At 61.7% G+C, this 15,686-nt stretch overlaps 1 protein-coding gene across 1 annotated transcript; it reads left to right on the top strand.

Moving 5' to 3' along the window:
* The first annotated feature begins 1,564 nt into the window (after positions 1-1,564).
* On the top strand, positions 1,565-4,673 carry LOC142013282 (beta-1,3-galactosyltransferase 5-like). Its single transcript, XM_074994452.1, has one exon. The coding sequence runs from the start codon at positions 2,162-2,164 to the stop codon at positions 3,194-3,196; it is 1,035 nt and encodes a 344-aa protein (XP_074850553.1). The 5' UTR covers positions 1,565-2,161; the 3' UTR covers positions 3,197-4,673.
* The last annotated feature ends 11,013 nt before the right edge of the window (positions 4,674-15,686 follow it).

The raw sequence follows: 15,686 nt of genomic DNA, 5'->3' as shown, positions 1-15,686 counted from the left end.
TGGAGGGGGTGGGGGACCTGAGGATGGGTGGGAGGTGGGGTGCTGTGAAGGGTAAGTGGAGGCTGGAGGGGGTGGAGGACCTGATGGTGGCTGGGAGGTGGGGTGCTGGGAAGGGTTAGTGGAGGCTGGAGGGGATGGAGGACCTGATGGTGGCTGGGAGGTGGGGTGCTGGGAAGGGTTAAATGGAGGCTGGAGGGGGTGGGGGACCTGAGGATGGGTGGGAGGTGGGGTGCTGGGAAGGGTTAAGTGGAGGCTGGAGGGGGTGGGGGACCTGAGGGTAGCTGGGAGGTGGGGTGCTGGGAAGGGTTAAATGGAGGCTGGAGGGGGTGGGGGACCTGAGGATGGGTGGGAGGTGGGGTGCTGGGAAGGGTTAAGTGGAGGCTGGAGGGGGTGGGGGACCTGAGGGTAGCTGGGAGGTGGGGTGCTGGGAAGGGTTAAATGGAGGCTGGAGGGGGTGGGGGACCTGAGGATGGGTGGGAGGTGGGGTGCTGGGAAGGGTTAAGTGGAGGCTGGAGGGGGTGGGGGACCTGAGGGTGGCTGGGAGATGGTGGGGCAGGAGGAGCAGGGGAGGACTGAGCAGGGGTCAGGCCCAGGGGTGCTCCTGAGCCAGTCGTCCCAGCAGTTGGCTGCAGCCAAGGGCGGGGCGGGGCCGGGTAGGCTCCCTGCAGCGACTGTGCTGCACAAAGCCTGCCAGGTGCTGGGGTGCAGCGCTGCGCCCAGAGCGGGGGCATCGGCCAGGCGGGGTGAGCATGAGGCGGCCCTGCTGGGGAGGAGGGTGGACTGGTGAGCGACCTGCCTCCGCTAACGTGAGCAGGATCCGGCGAGTTCGGGCTCCACCGGCTGTGCAGGGAAGACGGGCCCCTCAGCTGGACACCGGCGTGGCCAAGACCTGCCGGGGAGAGTGGCCGGGAAATGTGACAGGTGGTTCCAATTCGATGTGAAGGCCACAAAGTCCCCTCGCCCCTGTGGGCTGAGGGGCAGCACCGCAGAGCTGGGGGTCTCGCTGCACGTGGTGCTCACAAGCCCACCCATGGACTGTGCTTTCCACTCTGCCCAGCTTAGCACTGGAGAGCGTCCTCTGGGCGCACAGCGAGGAGCCGCTGGCGCTGTGGACAGAGCAGAACGGTGGCCCGTGCCCCAGAGCGCTTACAGCCCAGAGAACAAGGTGGCAGAGAGCTGAGACGTGAGCTGAGTAAGAGGCAGGAAAACTTGGCGAGAACAGGACGGCTACGGCAGAAATGCCCATTCCTGGGACGTGCTGCTCCCCGAGCGCTCACGCGCGTCCCGGTAGCCAGGGTGGTGCGAAAGCCTCTCTCCAGGGACACGCTGGCACTCAGCAGCAGGGCCCGACGGCAGGACGTCATAAGGACGTTTGGGCAAAGCAGCCTGTGCAAGGGAACGACCGGGGCATGTTCACGTGTTGGTCTTGGGCTACAGAGATGTGCGTGTCCAGCCATGGGGGGAGGGGAGCTCTGTAGTGTCCATTGTCCCGAAGAGGCCGTCTGCTGCAGGGAACGGGCTCCAGTCTCAGGGCTTTGATTTCTTCTCTCTCTCCCAGGGAGCAAACGAGCGCGATGGGATAAAGCCCAGAAGGAGGCGCTGCTCGGAGTAACTGCGCCGCCTGGGATTCTGCCAGGACCTGCAGCGTGTCGCAGCTCTCTGCTCCCAGCCCAGGGGAGACCGTCCCTTGCAAGGAGCACTCATTTGATGTGCAGCGTTACCCACTCACAACTGCTGGGGGCCCGAGTCACAGCGGGAGCTTGCTCTGGATGCGCCTGTCAGGTCAGGCTCTGCAGCCCAGCATGAAAGGAACCTCTGCTCACCGGGCAGCAACCATCCAGGCTTGGTGTGAGGCATGTGCCCTGCCCCCCTGCAGCAGCCAGGTCCCAGGGTGGCCTTTGCAGATGGCTTTGCCTAGGTAACCTTTCCATCACACCTGCCCTTGGGTGGAGCACGCGCAGGAGATGGCCAGAGAGCCGTGTGCTTCACTGGTTCTCACGCAGGCCGTCTAGGCAGGACCTGCCGCTGACAGGCAGTGGGGGGGGAGGGAGTCATGATGCCGAGAAAGTCCCTCCTGGCCTCGTCGCCTGTGCTTAGCCTGGCACGTCAGGTGTAGTTGCTGGAGCTGCTGTGCTGGCCGTGCCTGTGGCTGCCTTGCCGCATGGCACAGGTTCATCCGTTGTACTTAAAAGGGCTGATCTGTGTCAGCATCCTTCTCTCGCTCATCCCGCTCTGGTGCCTGCTGGTCATGACAGATGATGTCCAGAGGAGATGGCAGCTTTCCAGTCACTTCTTCCTCCTCCAGGGGAATCTTCCCAGGAGGTCTCGCCTTCAGGCCCTCGACGGTACCCGGAGGGGTGTGGATTTCCCATCTCTGTTCACCAGCTCTCAGACGGCCCCCCACTGTGAGCCTGGGCAGCTGCTCTTCATCCTCGTGACTTCAGCCCCAGGGAATTCAGAGCCCAGGCAGGTGATCAGGAGAACGTGGGCTGCCAGAGAGGGACCGACCCCGTACCAATGGCAGTCTGTGTTCTTAGTGGGACAGACTGCAGATGTGGGGGTAACTCAGGAGATCCAGAGAGAGCAGCGGGAGTTTGGGGATCTCCTGGTTGGAAATTATCTGGACACCTACCGGAACCTCACCCTGAAGGTCATGCATGGGTTTAAATGGGTGGCCGAGCGGTGCCAGCCCAGCTACATTCTGAAGACAGATGACGACTGCTTTGTTAACACAGACCGGCTGCCGGAGTTCCTGCAGGAGCACAATACTATTAAGACAGGCCTGTATGCAGGGTCCCTCTTCCCCCGGGAGAAGCGGCAGGTCATCCGGGAGCCTTCCAGCAAATGGTACGTCTCCAGGCAAGACTACCTCCCCGCGGAGTACCCGCCATATGCCAGCGGCGTTGGCTACGTCCTGTCTCTGGATGCCGCTCAGCGGATTCTCTGGGCGGCGGAACGCGTCCACCCCATCCCAGTGGAAGACGCCTATGTGGGTATTCTGGCCCAGGAGGCTGGGATCCGGGTGAAATCCAGCGCACGCTTTGCCAAGCACAATGTGAGGTGGCGGCTGTGTAACTACCGCTACCTGATGGTGATCCATCACCTGAGCCCGCAGGAGCAGGAGGTGGCGAAGGGGAACATGCTTCGGGCTCGGCGTGCCTGCCGTGGCGGCCTGGAGGTCACCAAGTGGAAGTGAGCCTGGCGGGCGAAGGACCCGTGCAGGGCGACCGTATCTCCCTGTCCCAAGTACAGGACAGGGCAATGCTCGGGGGAGGGGTGGCTTCTCCTGGCAGCTGCCCCCTCTTCCCTGAGGCTGGGGGAAGTGACTCTTGCCAGCGGCTGCTGCCTGGTCAGCGGCAGGAGGGCCCAAATGCGGCACAATTGGTCCCTTTTAAAAAATAAGTCGGGTGCCTTTTTGGCATCCCAAGTGTGGGACCATCCCGCCTAATACGGGAGGGATGGTCACCCTAGACCTGTAGCATGGTCTGCGGGGGCTCTGCAGCTGGCATGGAGAGTTATCCAGCCCCAGGCCCCATCCCAGGCCCTGAGATTGGGAATCCTGCTCAGCCCTGCCCATGCACCAGCACTCGCCTCCTTCCACTGCTACACGCTTCCAGGCCATGAAGTGGCCCTTCCTGCACTGCCTGGTGGGGAGCCGGGAGCTCTGGCTCTGCTGCTGACCTCAGGCCAGTGACTGGTCCGCCCTGTCCCTCAGGTTTTCCCCTGGCAGAATGGAGCTAATGATCTGACCCAGCTCTGGTACTTTCTTTCCGTGCAGTGCGTGCTGGAACCTCGATACTAGCTGCTCTCAGGAGTCTGGGGCGCTTTCCAGCTGGAAAAGGTGCCCAGAAGGGTTAATCTGTGCAGAACTTATTACCACAGAAGTGTACTAGGTGAGGGCTGGGCTCTTCGTTACACTGGGCAAGCCTCTTTCCCCTTTGCCTCAGTTTCCTGTCTGTAAAATGGGGCCAGTGACATACCCCTGTCTCATCCCCTGAGGATCTCCTGTATCAAGGTGCTCTCCTCCGACAAGCCCTGTGCACGCTGCTCCTGGGATGGGAATAGCTGCAGTTGCTCACCAACGCCAAGCAGGCCCCTCCTTCCGCACCGCCCTGCCCTGCCCTGCCCTGCCCTGCTGGGCCTCCTCGAGTTCCACCAGTTACTTGTGGGACGGCCGCGGGGCACAGAGGGGCTGCGGCTAGCTGGCTTGTAGTGTGAGGTACCCTGTAGGGCCTGCCCCTGCCCCACAGTGCCGAGAGAGGGCCCAGCACGCACCTAGTGCTCCTGAGCAGCTGCCAAGCAGCCCTACAACTGCGCAATGCACTGGGCCTCTTCCCCCAGTGCCTTGGGGACCTCCCAGCCTTGCTGCTGAACTTGGGGCCCTGCAGCTGTGGTGCTGGACGGCTGCTGAGGTCAGGCAGCCCAGCAGCGAGGCTGGGTGCACGCAGGCCGGGGAGGCCCTACTTCACCGGCTGGGACCAGACCTCGAGCCATGGTGGGACGGGTGCCCCAGCAGGTCTGTGTGGGCAAGGTGTGGGCTCTGCTGGGAGGGGGGGTGCGCCCAGGGCGCTGCCTCTGCTTTGCACTAATCAATACCAATGACACTAAATCAAACTGGTGCCCAACTCAGGAGAGTTGTAAAAGAAACACTATTAAAGCCTGGTGCTGTGCCAGCCTGGCCTGCCGCTCCCACCTCCTTGGCTGCAGTCTGCTCAGCGCGGGCCAAAGCCCCAGAGACCCTGCATTGCTGCGTTCCTCGCCAGGCCCAGGACTCCGGCGAGTGGGGTGCAGTACAAACATGGCCCTTTCCCCATCGGCTGGGGTGGGGGCAGCTGCCCTGGCAGGTCACGCTCCAGGGCTGGTGTAGCTGGGTTTTAAACATTCCTAGCCACACAGCTGGGGCCACTCGACACAGTGCCTCTGTGAGGGCCACCCTGTGTCTGTGGCTGTCTCAGCAGCAGGAGGGCTGCAGCCAGAGCTAAGGTGCTGTTTGAACAGTACAGGAGGGAGCTGGTAGCTATCAGCTGCCTTCACTGAGGCTTGGCCCTGCACTAAAGATTACCATAGCCACCAGTGGGAAGGTGCTTTGGTAAACACCCCCCATTGGCGTGCTGGCCTGGCTTTTTCTGCCCAGCCCCCAGCTCCTCTTGGGGGGTGCTGGAGGTGCCCTGTGAGCCAGCCCCCTCCCCATAGCGCTGAGCTCCCTGGATCCCGGCATGAAAGCAGCAGAGGCTGCAGCTGAGAACAAAGCCCAGAGCAAGGTCTCCTGGGGCATCTGCAGAACTGCTGCCTCCACCAGGAGCTGCCCACTCAGCGACGGCCCAGCCCCGGCTTGTTTCTCTCAGTCTGCTGCAGGGATTTTATCCCCGGGGACGAAGGAGCGTCCTAAGGCAATGGTGGTCCTTCAGCCAGCCTCCAGGGCTGCCAGCTCCTGTCCCATGTAATATACCGCGGTTTCCTGGCCACAGCTGAGAGAGCCAGACCTGGAGAAATTGCTTAAAACTAGGCTACTTACAGCCCAGACTGGGGTTTCCTAAACCCTAAGGCGCCAAATCCGTCACGAAGAGCACGTCTGCTTCCTCTCTGGCCAGCCAGAGGTCACAGAAGCAAATTCCGCAGGCACACCAGCTTTGCTGGTGTCCAGCCAGTCCCCTCCGTACACAGGTGGGAAGTTATGGGAACCTGTCTCCCCAAATCCACACAGGTTCTTCCAGTCCCAGGGGGACCAGCCACACCCCACGTCAACAGACACAGATCGTACCAAGCCAGCGCGCTGGGCCAGTCCTAACACCTGAAGGTTCATTAACAAAGGAAGAGTAGGGTGAGGGTACAGATTGTTAAAGCGGTCAAGATACACACCTGGCAGGACTTTCTTGCTGCAGGCTGCAGCAGGTGGAGTGAGCTGCAAGCGGAAGTCTCTGGAGTACAGTAGCCCCTCAGAATGTGCAATTTCGAGTTGTGCTTAACTCTCTGTGATGGGGTTCAGGGGTCCCCCTGCACTGCACCCCGTCCGCTGGCAGGAGTGACACTCACTCAGCAGGTACAACAGCAGGTTTATTAGGCAACAGATGTCCAGTTTGTCACAGAAGCAACAGCATAGCAGCCAGAGACAGTCCTTCCAACCTGTCCTGGGGAGAAGACCCCGAGGGGTGCCCCTCTGGGGTGTAGCTTTCCCCTCCTCAGGCTGGCTGCCTTCCAGCTCTCCCTTTTCCTAGCCTCTAACTGCCACACCCGATTCAAAACCCAGCTCAGCTCCTCCCTGCTCTTTGTTCAGGCAGAGGTGTTATCTGCCAGTTGTAGCCCCAGGGTCATCCTTAGCCACTGGGAGCTGCTGCTTGCCTCGGACATCCAGCCTGACTCACACATGCACCCCCCCCACTCCATCACATCTCTCCCCCCTTCCAGACCGCACTGAGCGGGGTCACTTAGCCAGTGACCTGGGGAAGTTCGGGGCCCTCCCTGCGTGACAGGGCATCGGCTATGGTGTTGTTGTTCCCCTTGACGTGGACCACCTCCATGTCGTAGTCCTGCAGGAGCAGACTCCACCGCAGGAGCTTGGCGTTGGCCCCTTTCATGTGATGCAGCCAGGTCAGGGGTGAGTGATCGGTGTACACGGTGAAACGCCGTCCAAACAGGTATGGCTGCAGCTTCCCCAGCGCCCACACCATGGCCAGACATTCCTTCTCTATGGCCGCGTAGCTCTGCTCCCGGGGCAGCAGCTTCTTACTCAGGTACACAATGGGGTGTTTCTCCCCTTTGTCAGTCACCTGCATTAGCACCGCCCCCAGCCCCACGTCCGAGGCATCGGTGAACACCAGGAAGGGTTTGTTGAAGTCTGGATTTGCCAGCACTGGGGCCCTGACCAGAGCCTCCTTCAGCGCGCAGAGGGCCTCTTGGCACTGCTCGGTCCAAACCACCTTGTCAGGCTTTCCCTTTTTACACAGCTCCGTGAGGGGGGCTGCGATGGAGCTAAAGTGGGGCACAAACCTCCGGTAGTACCCCGCCATCCCAATGAAGGCCTGTACCTGCTTCTTAGTCTGGGGTGTTGGCCAATCTCTGACAGCCTCCACTTTAGCTGGCTCTGGCTTTAAGCAGCCGCTGCCCACCTTGTGGCCCAGGTAGGTCACCTCAGCCATTCCCACCTTGCACTTCCCTGCCTTGATAGTCAGCCCGGCCTTCTGGAGTCGGTCCAGCACCTGCTTGACCTGGGACACATGGTCCTCCCACGTCTGGCTGAAGATGCAGATGTCGTCCATGTAAGCCAGGGCAAAGCTCTCCATCCCTTTCAGTAGCTGGTCCACCAGACGCTGGAAGGTAGCGGGTGCCCCCTTGAGGCCGAAGGGCAGGACCAAGAACTCGTAGAGCCCCACAGGAGTGATGAAAGCCGACTTCAGCCGGGCATCTTGGTCTAATGGCACTTGCCAGTACCCCTTGGTGAGGTCTATGGTGGTGAGGTAACGGGCTCCCCCCAGCTTGTCTAAAAGGTCATCAGGCCTGGGCATGGGGTAGGCGTCCGAGACAGTGATGGCGTTAAGCTTGCGATAGTCCACACAAAACCGAACAGACCCATCTTTTTTAGGGACTAACACCACGGGAGAGGCCCAGGGGCTGGACGAGGGTTGGATCACCCCCAGAGCCAGCATGTCTTCAACCTCCCGCTCTATGTCCTGAGCCGTCCTCCCTGTGGCTCTGAATGGCACACACTTGATAGGGGCGTGGGTGCCTGTCTCTATTCGGTGGGCAGCCAGGTCAGTGCGTCCGGGTCTGTCCGAGAAGAGCTGTTGATGCGAATGCAGCACCTCCTTGATCTCCGTCTGCTGGGCAGGGGTCAGCTGGTCTGAGAGGGGAATGGACTCCAGCAAGGAGCCGGCTCCAGTCCTTGTGAGTAAATCCACCAAGGGATCATCCCCCTGCCCCTCCCAGTGTCTGCACACGGCCAGCACCAAGTTCTGCCTGTCCCAGTAAGGTTTCATCATGTTCACATGATAGACCCGGTGGCTGTGGGCCCGGTTCGACAGTTCCACCACATAATTCACGTCATTTAGCTGTTTGACGACCTTGAAGGGCCCATCCCAGGCCGCTTGCAGCTTGTTCCGCCGCACAGGTATAAGGACCATCACTTGATCCCCGGTGGCATAGGCTCGGGCCCTGGCGTTACGGTCATACCAGACCTTTTGCTTCCTTTGGGCCATGGAGAGGTTCTCCCTGGCCAGGCCCATGAGCTCGGTGAGTTTTTCCCGGAAGGTCAGTACATACTGTACCACTGACTCCCCTTCAGGGGAGGCCGTCCCCTCCCACTCTTCTCTGAGCAAGTCCAAGGGTCCCCGTACCCTCCTTCCATACAGCAGCTCAAACGGGGAGAACCCCGTGGATTCCTGGGGCACCTCCCTGTATGCAAACAGCAGGTGGGGTAAGTACTTGTCCCAGTCATGGGGGTATTGATTCATGAAGGTTCTCAGCATCTGCTTCAGAGTCCCATTGAACCTCTCCACCAGCCCATTGGTCTGCGGGTGGTAGGCTGTGGCCCAGGTGTGCCGGACCCCACACTTGTCCCACAAGCTTTGCAGTAGGGCCGACATGAAGTTGGACCCCTGATCTGTGAGGACCTCCTTGGGGAACCCCACTCTGCTGAAAATGGACAGCAGTGCATCTGCCACGGTGTCAGCGTCGATAGAGGTCAAGGCCACTGCTTCTGGGTATCGCGTGGCAAAATCTACCACTACCAAAATATATTTCTTCCCCGAACGCGTTGCCTTGCTGAAGGGGCCCACTATGTCTATAGCCACTTTCTGGAAAGGCTCCTCTATGATGGGCAGTGGCCTCAAGGCAGCTTTCCCCTTGTCCCGGCTCTTCCCCATCCTCTGGCAGGGATCGCAGGACAGGCAATACAGACGGACAGCTGCAAAGATCCCTGGCCAGAAAAAGTTCTGTAACAACCTTCTCCTGGTGCGGTGGATCCCCTGGTGTCCTGCGAGCGGGACATCATGAGCTAGGTACAGCAGCCTGCGCCGGTACTTTTGGGGAACCACCAGTTGCCTCTGGACCTTCCATGGCTCCGCTTTGCGTCTGGGAGCCCATTCCCGGTACAGGAATCCCTTTTCCCACCGGAATCTCTCCCTGCAGCCCTCCCCCAGCTGCGGAGCTGGGCTGAGACTGGCCAGTTCCCTCAGCTTCTGCAAGGAGGGGTCTCTCTGCTGCTCTGCCTGGAATTCTTCCGCTCGGGCAGGAGCGGAGGCTACTTCCCCATCCCTGCCTGGCTCCAGCATCCCTGGCCTGTGAGATCTGGTTTTTGGGGGCCCCCTTTCTCTCAGGGTTGGCCCCTGTGGCTTTGGCTGGGCCTGTACCCCTGAATCTGGGGAGCGCACCCCTCGTTTTCTTTGGCTACGGGTCAGGACCAGGGCACGAGGGCGTTCACCTTGCCAGTTCTCCAGGTCAGCCCCCATCAGTACATCTGCCGGCAAATGGCTGTGCACGCCCACTTCCTTGGGGCCTTCCTTCTTCCCCCATTTCAGGTGCACCCTCGCCATGGGCACCTTGAAAGGGGTCCCATCAATTCCTGTTATCGTCAGGTGGGAATCGGGTATCATGCAGCCCGGTGCCACCACCCCGGGTCGGGCCAGCGTCACGTCAGCGCCTGTGTCCCAGAACCCCGTGACCTTTTTCCCGTCTACCTCGAGGTGTTTGAGACACTTGCTCCACAGAGGTAGCGCTGCCCCCACTCTGTAAACTGGCCTCTGAGCATTTGGTCCCCCTGAGGAGCTGGTCTGTGGGGCGGATTCGGCCCAATCCGAGTGCCCATTGTCAGCACCACCCGCCTTGGCAGCCAGCCCCTCTGACTTCTGGGACCCCACCCAGTTGACTCCATGACCCCCCGGCCTGCTCAACCTGTCTGGGAGCCTGGGGCACTGGGCTGCTCTATGCCCCTTTCGCCCACAGCGGTAACAGCCTGGGTCTGGTTGTGTCCCTCGGGCCGGCTGCTCTGTCCAGGCTCTGTTTGGCTCTCTGGGGGGTGGGTGGCTGGCCCCTCTTTCCTGGGCTTGCCCAAGAGGTGGTCCCCTCTGTCGTACAGTTAGGGACCGGTCTCTCTGAGATTCTCGGTTTCTCCAGGACTCCCTCTCCCTCCGGGACTCCCTCTCTCTCCGAGACTCCCTCTCCTTGTGGGGCTCACTTTCAAACCTGGCCCGGCTGTTTGTGAAGTCATCTGCCAGTTTCCCTGCATCATGTGAGTCCCCCGGCTTCCGGTCCACGAGCCACACCCTCAGGTCAGGTGCGCACATCTCGTAGAATCGCTCCACAACCGCCAGCTCAATCAGGTCCTCTACGGACTGGACTCCCATTCCGAATGCCCACTTCTGGTAGTATTGCTTCAGGCGGGCGGTTGTATCTACGTGGGTTTCCTCTGGCCTCTTCTGCGCCTCCTGGAACTTCTTCTTGTACATCTCCGGAGTCAGCCCGAACTTATGCAGCAGGGCCTGTTTGAACCGTTCATAGTCCCCAGGCTGCAGCCCCACCAGCTGGCTGAGCACCGCTGCACCCTTCCGGCCCAGCAAGGGGGTGAGGTGCCGGAGCCACTCATCTGGGGGAACCTCATGCAACTCACAGGCTCGCTCGAAGGCGGTAAGGAACTCGTCCATGTCCCCTGTGTCCTGACACTGGGCCAGCACACGCGTCTCCAAGTGACTGGCCACCCCGAGCCGTCTGGCCCTCTCCCCGCTTACCGCAGCTGGGGCCTCTTGGCGTCTCGCCTCTGCCATGGTTCGCTCATGCTCCCGCTCTCGCTCTCTCTCCTCCCGCTGTCTGTCTTGTAGCTGGCACTCGTGCTCACGCTCTCTTTCTCGTTCCTGGCGCTCGTGCTCACGCTCTCTTTCCCGTTCCTGGAGCTCACGCTCACGCTCTCTTTCCCATTCCTGGCGCTCACGCTCTCTTTCTCGTTCCTGTCGCTCATGCTCACGCTCTCTTTCCCGTTCCTGGTGCTCCAGTTCCTTTAATTTCACCTCGAGTTCCAGCCGTCTCAGCTCTGCGGCGGGGGACTCTGCCCGCGATGGACCACCGCTAGCTGAGCGCGACCTGGTGGGCACCGCGTCTGTTGGACGGCGTCGAGCCCCTGCTCCTGTCGAAGAATCCGAAATGCTTCCCGAGGCTGACCGGCCACTTTCTGCCGGGACAGGCTCTGCCCCCCCGGATCGGTCATTCTCTTCCAGCTGTGCAATCAGCTGGGCCTTGGTCGCCTTCCCCACGGTCAGGCCCCTCTCTCTGCACAGCCCTGCTAGCTCTGCCTTCAGGAGTCGGGTATAATCCATCTCCCCGCTATTTCCCGGGGTATCCACTCACCAGCAGCAGCTGCAGGAATGGCTCTGTTCCCCCTCTGGCTCTTGTGAGACTCCTTCCTTCTCTGGTGCTCAGTCAGCCACTGCTGGGAGCTCATCCGTGGGTGCAGTGCATCCCACTTCTGACACCAGTGTGATGGGGTTCAGGGGTCCCCCTGCACTGCACCCCGTCCGCTGGCAGGAGTGACACTCACTCAGCAGGTACAACAGCAGGTTTATTAGGCAACAGATGTCCAGTTTGTCACAGAAGCAACAGCATAGCAGCCAGAGACAGTCCTTCCAACCTGTCCTGGGGAGAAGACCCCGAGGGGTGCCCCTCTGGGGTGTAGCTTTCCCCTCCTCAGGCTGGCTGCCTTCCAGCTCTCCCTTTTCCTAGCCTCTAACTGCCACACCCGATTCAAAACCCAGCTCAGCTCCTCCCTGCTCTTTGTTCAGGCAGAGGTGTTATCTGCCAGTTGTAGCCCCAGGGTCATCCTTAGCCACTGGGAGCTGCTGCTTGCCTCGGACATCCAGCCTGACTCACACATGCACCCCCCCCACTCCATCACACTCTCCTTAATGTGAGTTAAGCACAACTCGACATCCTGCTCCCTCCGGCCCAGCTCAACCTCCCCCAGCCCTGCAGACCCCGGCTCAAGCCCCTTGCGTGCGCCTCTGGCTCTGGCCCAACCCTGCTGCCCCAGTTCAAACCCCCTGCATGCGGCTCAGGGTCAAACTCCCTGTCCTGGTTCAATCATCCCTGGTTCAACCCCTGTCCTAGTTCAAACCCCTGGAGCACAACTCAGGCTCACCACCCCTGTGTGTGGCTGCTGTTATTTCAACCCTGGTTCAATCCCCTCCGCACAGCCCCGGCTCTGGGACACCACCCCTGTGTGTGGCTCTGCTGTTATTTCAACCTGGTTCAATCCCCCCCCACAGCCCCGGCTCTGGGTCACCACCCCTGTGTGTGGCTCTGCCGTTATTTCAACCTGGTTCAATCCCCCCCCACAGCCCCGGCTCTGGGTCACCACCCCTGTGTGTGGCTCTGCCGTTATTTCAACCCCGGTTCAATCTCCCCGCACACGGCCCCGGCTCTGGGTCACCACCCCTGTGTGTGGCTCTGCCGTTATTTCAACCCTGGTTCAATCTCCCCGCACACGGCCCCGGCTCTGGGTCACCACCCCTGTGTGTGGCTCTGCCGTTATTTCAACCCTGGTTCAATCTCCCCGCACACGGCCCTGGCTCTGGGTCACCACCCCTGTGTGTGGCTCTGCCGTTATTTCAACCCTGGTTCAATCTCCCCCCACACGGCCCCGGCTCTGGGTCACCACCCCTGTGTGTGGCTCTGCCGTTATTTCAACCCCGGTTCAATCCCCCCGCACACGGCCCCGGCTCTGGGTCACCACCCCTGTGTGTGGCTCTGCCGTTATTTCAACCCCAGTTCAATCTCCCCGCACACGGCCCCGGCTCTGGGTCACCACCCCTGTGTGTGGCTCTGCCGTTATTTCAACCCCAGTTCAATCTCCCCGCACACGGCCCCGGCTCTGGGTCACCACCCCTGTGTGTGGCTCTGCCGTTATTTCAATCCCCCCGCACACAGCTCCGGCCCACAACCCTCACGCGTGGCTCTGGTGTTCAATCCCCCTGGTCCAAGTTCAAACGCTCCGTGTGCATCTGCAGCTCAACTCCACCCCGGAGCTGTCGTGGCCCGGCTGGTGGGGCGGGTTGTTTACGCCCTTGGCATGTCCCTTGGGGTGGCTGTTACAGTCATACCCCAACCCCCTAGCCTGGCTGGCTGACTCCCGGCACGTCACCATCAGCCTTTGGTTCAGCCACACGTCACGGGCCACAGAGCAGCAGAAAGACACCGGACCACAGCGAGACAGCTGGGAACTGGGTGTGGGGCAGGGCAGGGCCAGGCCAGGCACAGGGCTGACGGGCAGCACCCGGCCGGGGCTGTTCCCCAGGGCCGGGCACAGGGCTGACGGGCAGCACCCGGCCGGGGCTGTTCCCCAGGGCTGGGCCAGGCACAGGGCTGACGGGCAGCACCCGGCCGGGGCTGTTCCCCAGGGCCGGGCACAGGGCTGACGGGCAGCACCTGGCTGGGGCTGTTTCCCAGGGCCGGGCACAGGGCTGACGGGCAGCACCCGGCCGGGGCTGTTCCCCAGGGCTGGGCCAGGCACAGGGCTGACGGGCAGCACATGGCTGGGGCTGTTCCCCAGGGCACAGCCACACTGGGCTGCTCCCCATGGGCAGAGCTGAGCCCAGGGCAGGGTCTGGCCAAGGGACCTGATGGCCAGGGCTGCAGCCAGCCCCTGGCTCTCTTTCCCTGCCCCACCGCCGTTCCCCTCAGGCCCTGGCAGACTGGGTCCCTGCGCCCGAGGCCTGCCGCCCACGACACACCTGTCTGTCCCTGCAGCCAAACCACAGTCATGTGCTCCATGCATGGGCTGCCAGCTGTGACCGGGAGAAACCGGGGCCTGGTGGGTGCCTGCTGCTGCACAGAGCACCAGGGCAGGATGGGGCAGCCTGGGAAGCTGCTGTGTGGGGCTGGACTCTTGGCCATGCCCTCGGGGATGCGGCTGGAGCCCAGCGTGGCCAGCCTGGGCAGCGCATGGGCACCGGGATGGGGGCTGTGTGGGGAGTCCCCCTCAGGTGGGCCAGCCCTGCCCTGGGGGAGTCCCTCTGGCCATGCTGAGCCGGCTGCTGCCCCCCGTGGGAACTCGCCAGCCCAGCTGGTGCTCTGGGGACAGAAATGTGCAGGGCCACTTTCCATTTCACAGCAGGCTGGCTGCACGGGGGTGGTGCCCATCGGCAGGATGGCACCTGGGCACGGCACAGGAGGGCGTTTACGCGGACCTCTGCTTCTACTTCGCCCCACCAGCCCTGAGAGCAGGTAACCCCCCGACTGTGCACCCCTGAAAGCACGTAATCCACCAACGGCCCCCACCCAGAGCAGGTAACCCCCTGACTGTGCACCCCCCAAGAGCAGGTAACCCCACGACTGTGCACCCCTGAGAGCAGGTAACCCCCCCAATGGCCCCCACCCAGAGCAGGTAACCCCCCGATGACCCCAACGAGAGCAGGTAACCCTTCGACTGTGCACCCCTGAAAGCAGGTAACCCCCCCCCAACATCCCCCACTGACAGCAGGTACCCCCCCGACGGCTCCCACCGAGAGCAGGTGTGATGAAGGACGGGGGAAGTGCACGTGTGAGAGACAGGCTGGATGTGTGTGAGACGAGCAGAGCAGCTCCCAGTGGCAAAGGATGACCCTGGGGCTATAACCCAGGCTGGCAGGTAACACCTCTGCCCTGAACAAAGAGGAGGGTGGAGCCGAGCTGGTTTTGAATTGGGGGCGGGGCGGTTAGAGGCTGGAGGGAAGAGGGAGCTGGAAGGAGCCAGCCTGGTGAGGGGGAAGCTACACCCCAGAGGGGCACCCCTCGGGGTCTTCTCCCCAGGACGGGTTGGAAGGACTGTCTCTGACTGCTGTACTGTCACTTCTGTGAGAAACTGGGCATCTGTTGCCTAATAAACCTCCTGTTGTACCTGCTGAGTGAGAGTCACTCCTGCCTGCAGACAGGGTGCAGTGCAGGGGGACCCCTGAACCCCATCACACTGGTGTCAGAGGTGGGATGCACTGCACCCACAGATGAGCTCCCAGCGGTGGCTGACTGAGAGCAGGAGAAGGAAGGAGCCTCACAAGAGCCGGAGGTGGAACAGAGCAATTTCTGCAGCTGCTGGTGGTGAGTGGATACCCCGGGAGACTGTGGGGAAATGGATTATACCCGACTGCTGAAGGCAGAGCTCACGGGGCTGTGCAGAGAGAGGGGCCTGACCGCGAAGAAGGCAACCTAGGCCAGCTGATTGCCCAGCTGGAAGAGCATGACCGATCCGGGGGTGCAGAGCCTGTCCCGGCAGAAAGTGGCCGGTCAGCCTCGGGAAGCGTTTCAGATTCTCCAACAAGAGTGGGGGCTTGATGCCGTCAGACGCACACGGTTCCCACCAGGTCGCGCTCAGCTAGCGGTGGTCCATCGCGGGCAGAGTCCCCCGCCGCAGAGCTGCGATGGCTGGAGCTCGAGGTGAGATTAAAGGAACTGGAGCACCAGGAACGGGAAAGAGAGCGTGAACACGCGCACTAGCTACAAGAGAGACAGCGGGAGGAGAGAGAGCGAGAGCAGGAGCATGAGCGGGCCATGGCAGAGGCGAGACGCCAAGAGGCCCCAGCTGCGGTAAGCGGGGAGAGGGCCAGACGGCTCGGGGTGGCCAGTCACTTGGAGACGCGTGTGCTGGCCCAGTGTCAGGACCCAGGGGACATAGACGAGTTCCTTACCGCCTTTGAGCGAGCCTGTGAGTTGCACGAGGTTCCCCCAGCCGAATG

The sequence above is a fragment of the Carettochelys insculpta genome, chromosome 5 (genome assembly GCF_033958435.1).
Source record: "Carettochelys insculpta isolate YL-2023 chromosome 5, ASM3395843v1, whole genome shotgun sequence".
Classification (NCBI taxonomy): Eukaryota; Metazoa; Chordata; order Testudines; family Carettochelyidae; genus Carettochelys; species Carettochelys insculpta.
This window is presented reverse-complemented; position numbering and strand designations above follow the sequence as displayed.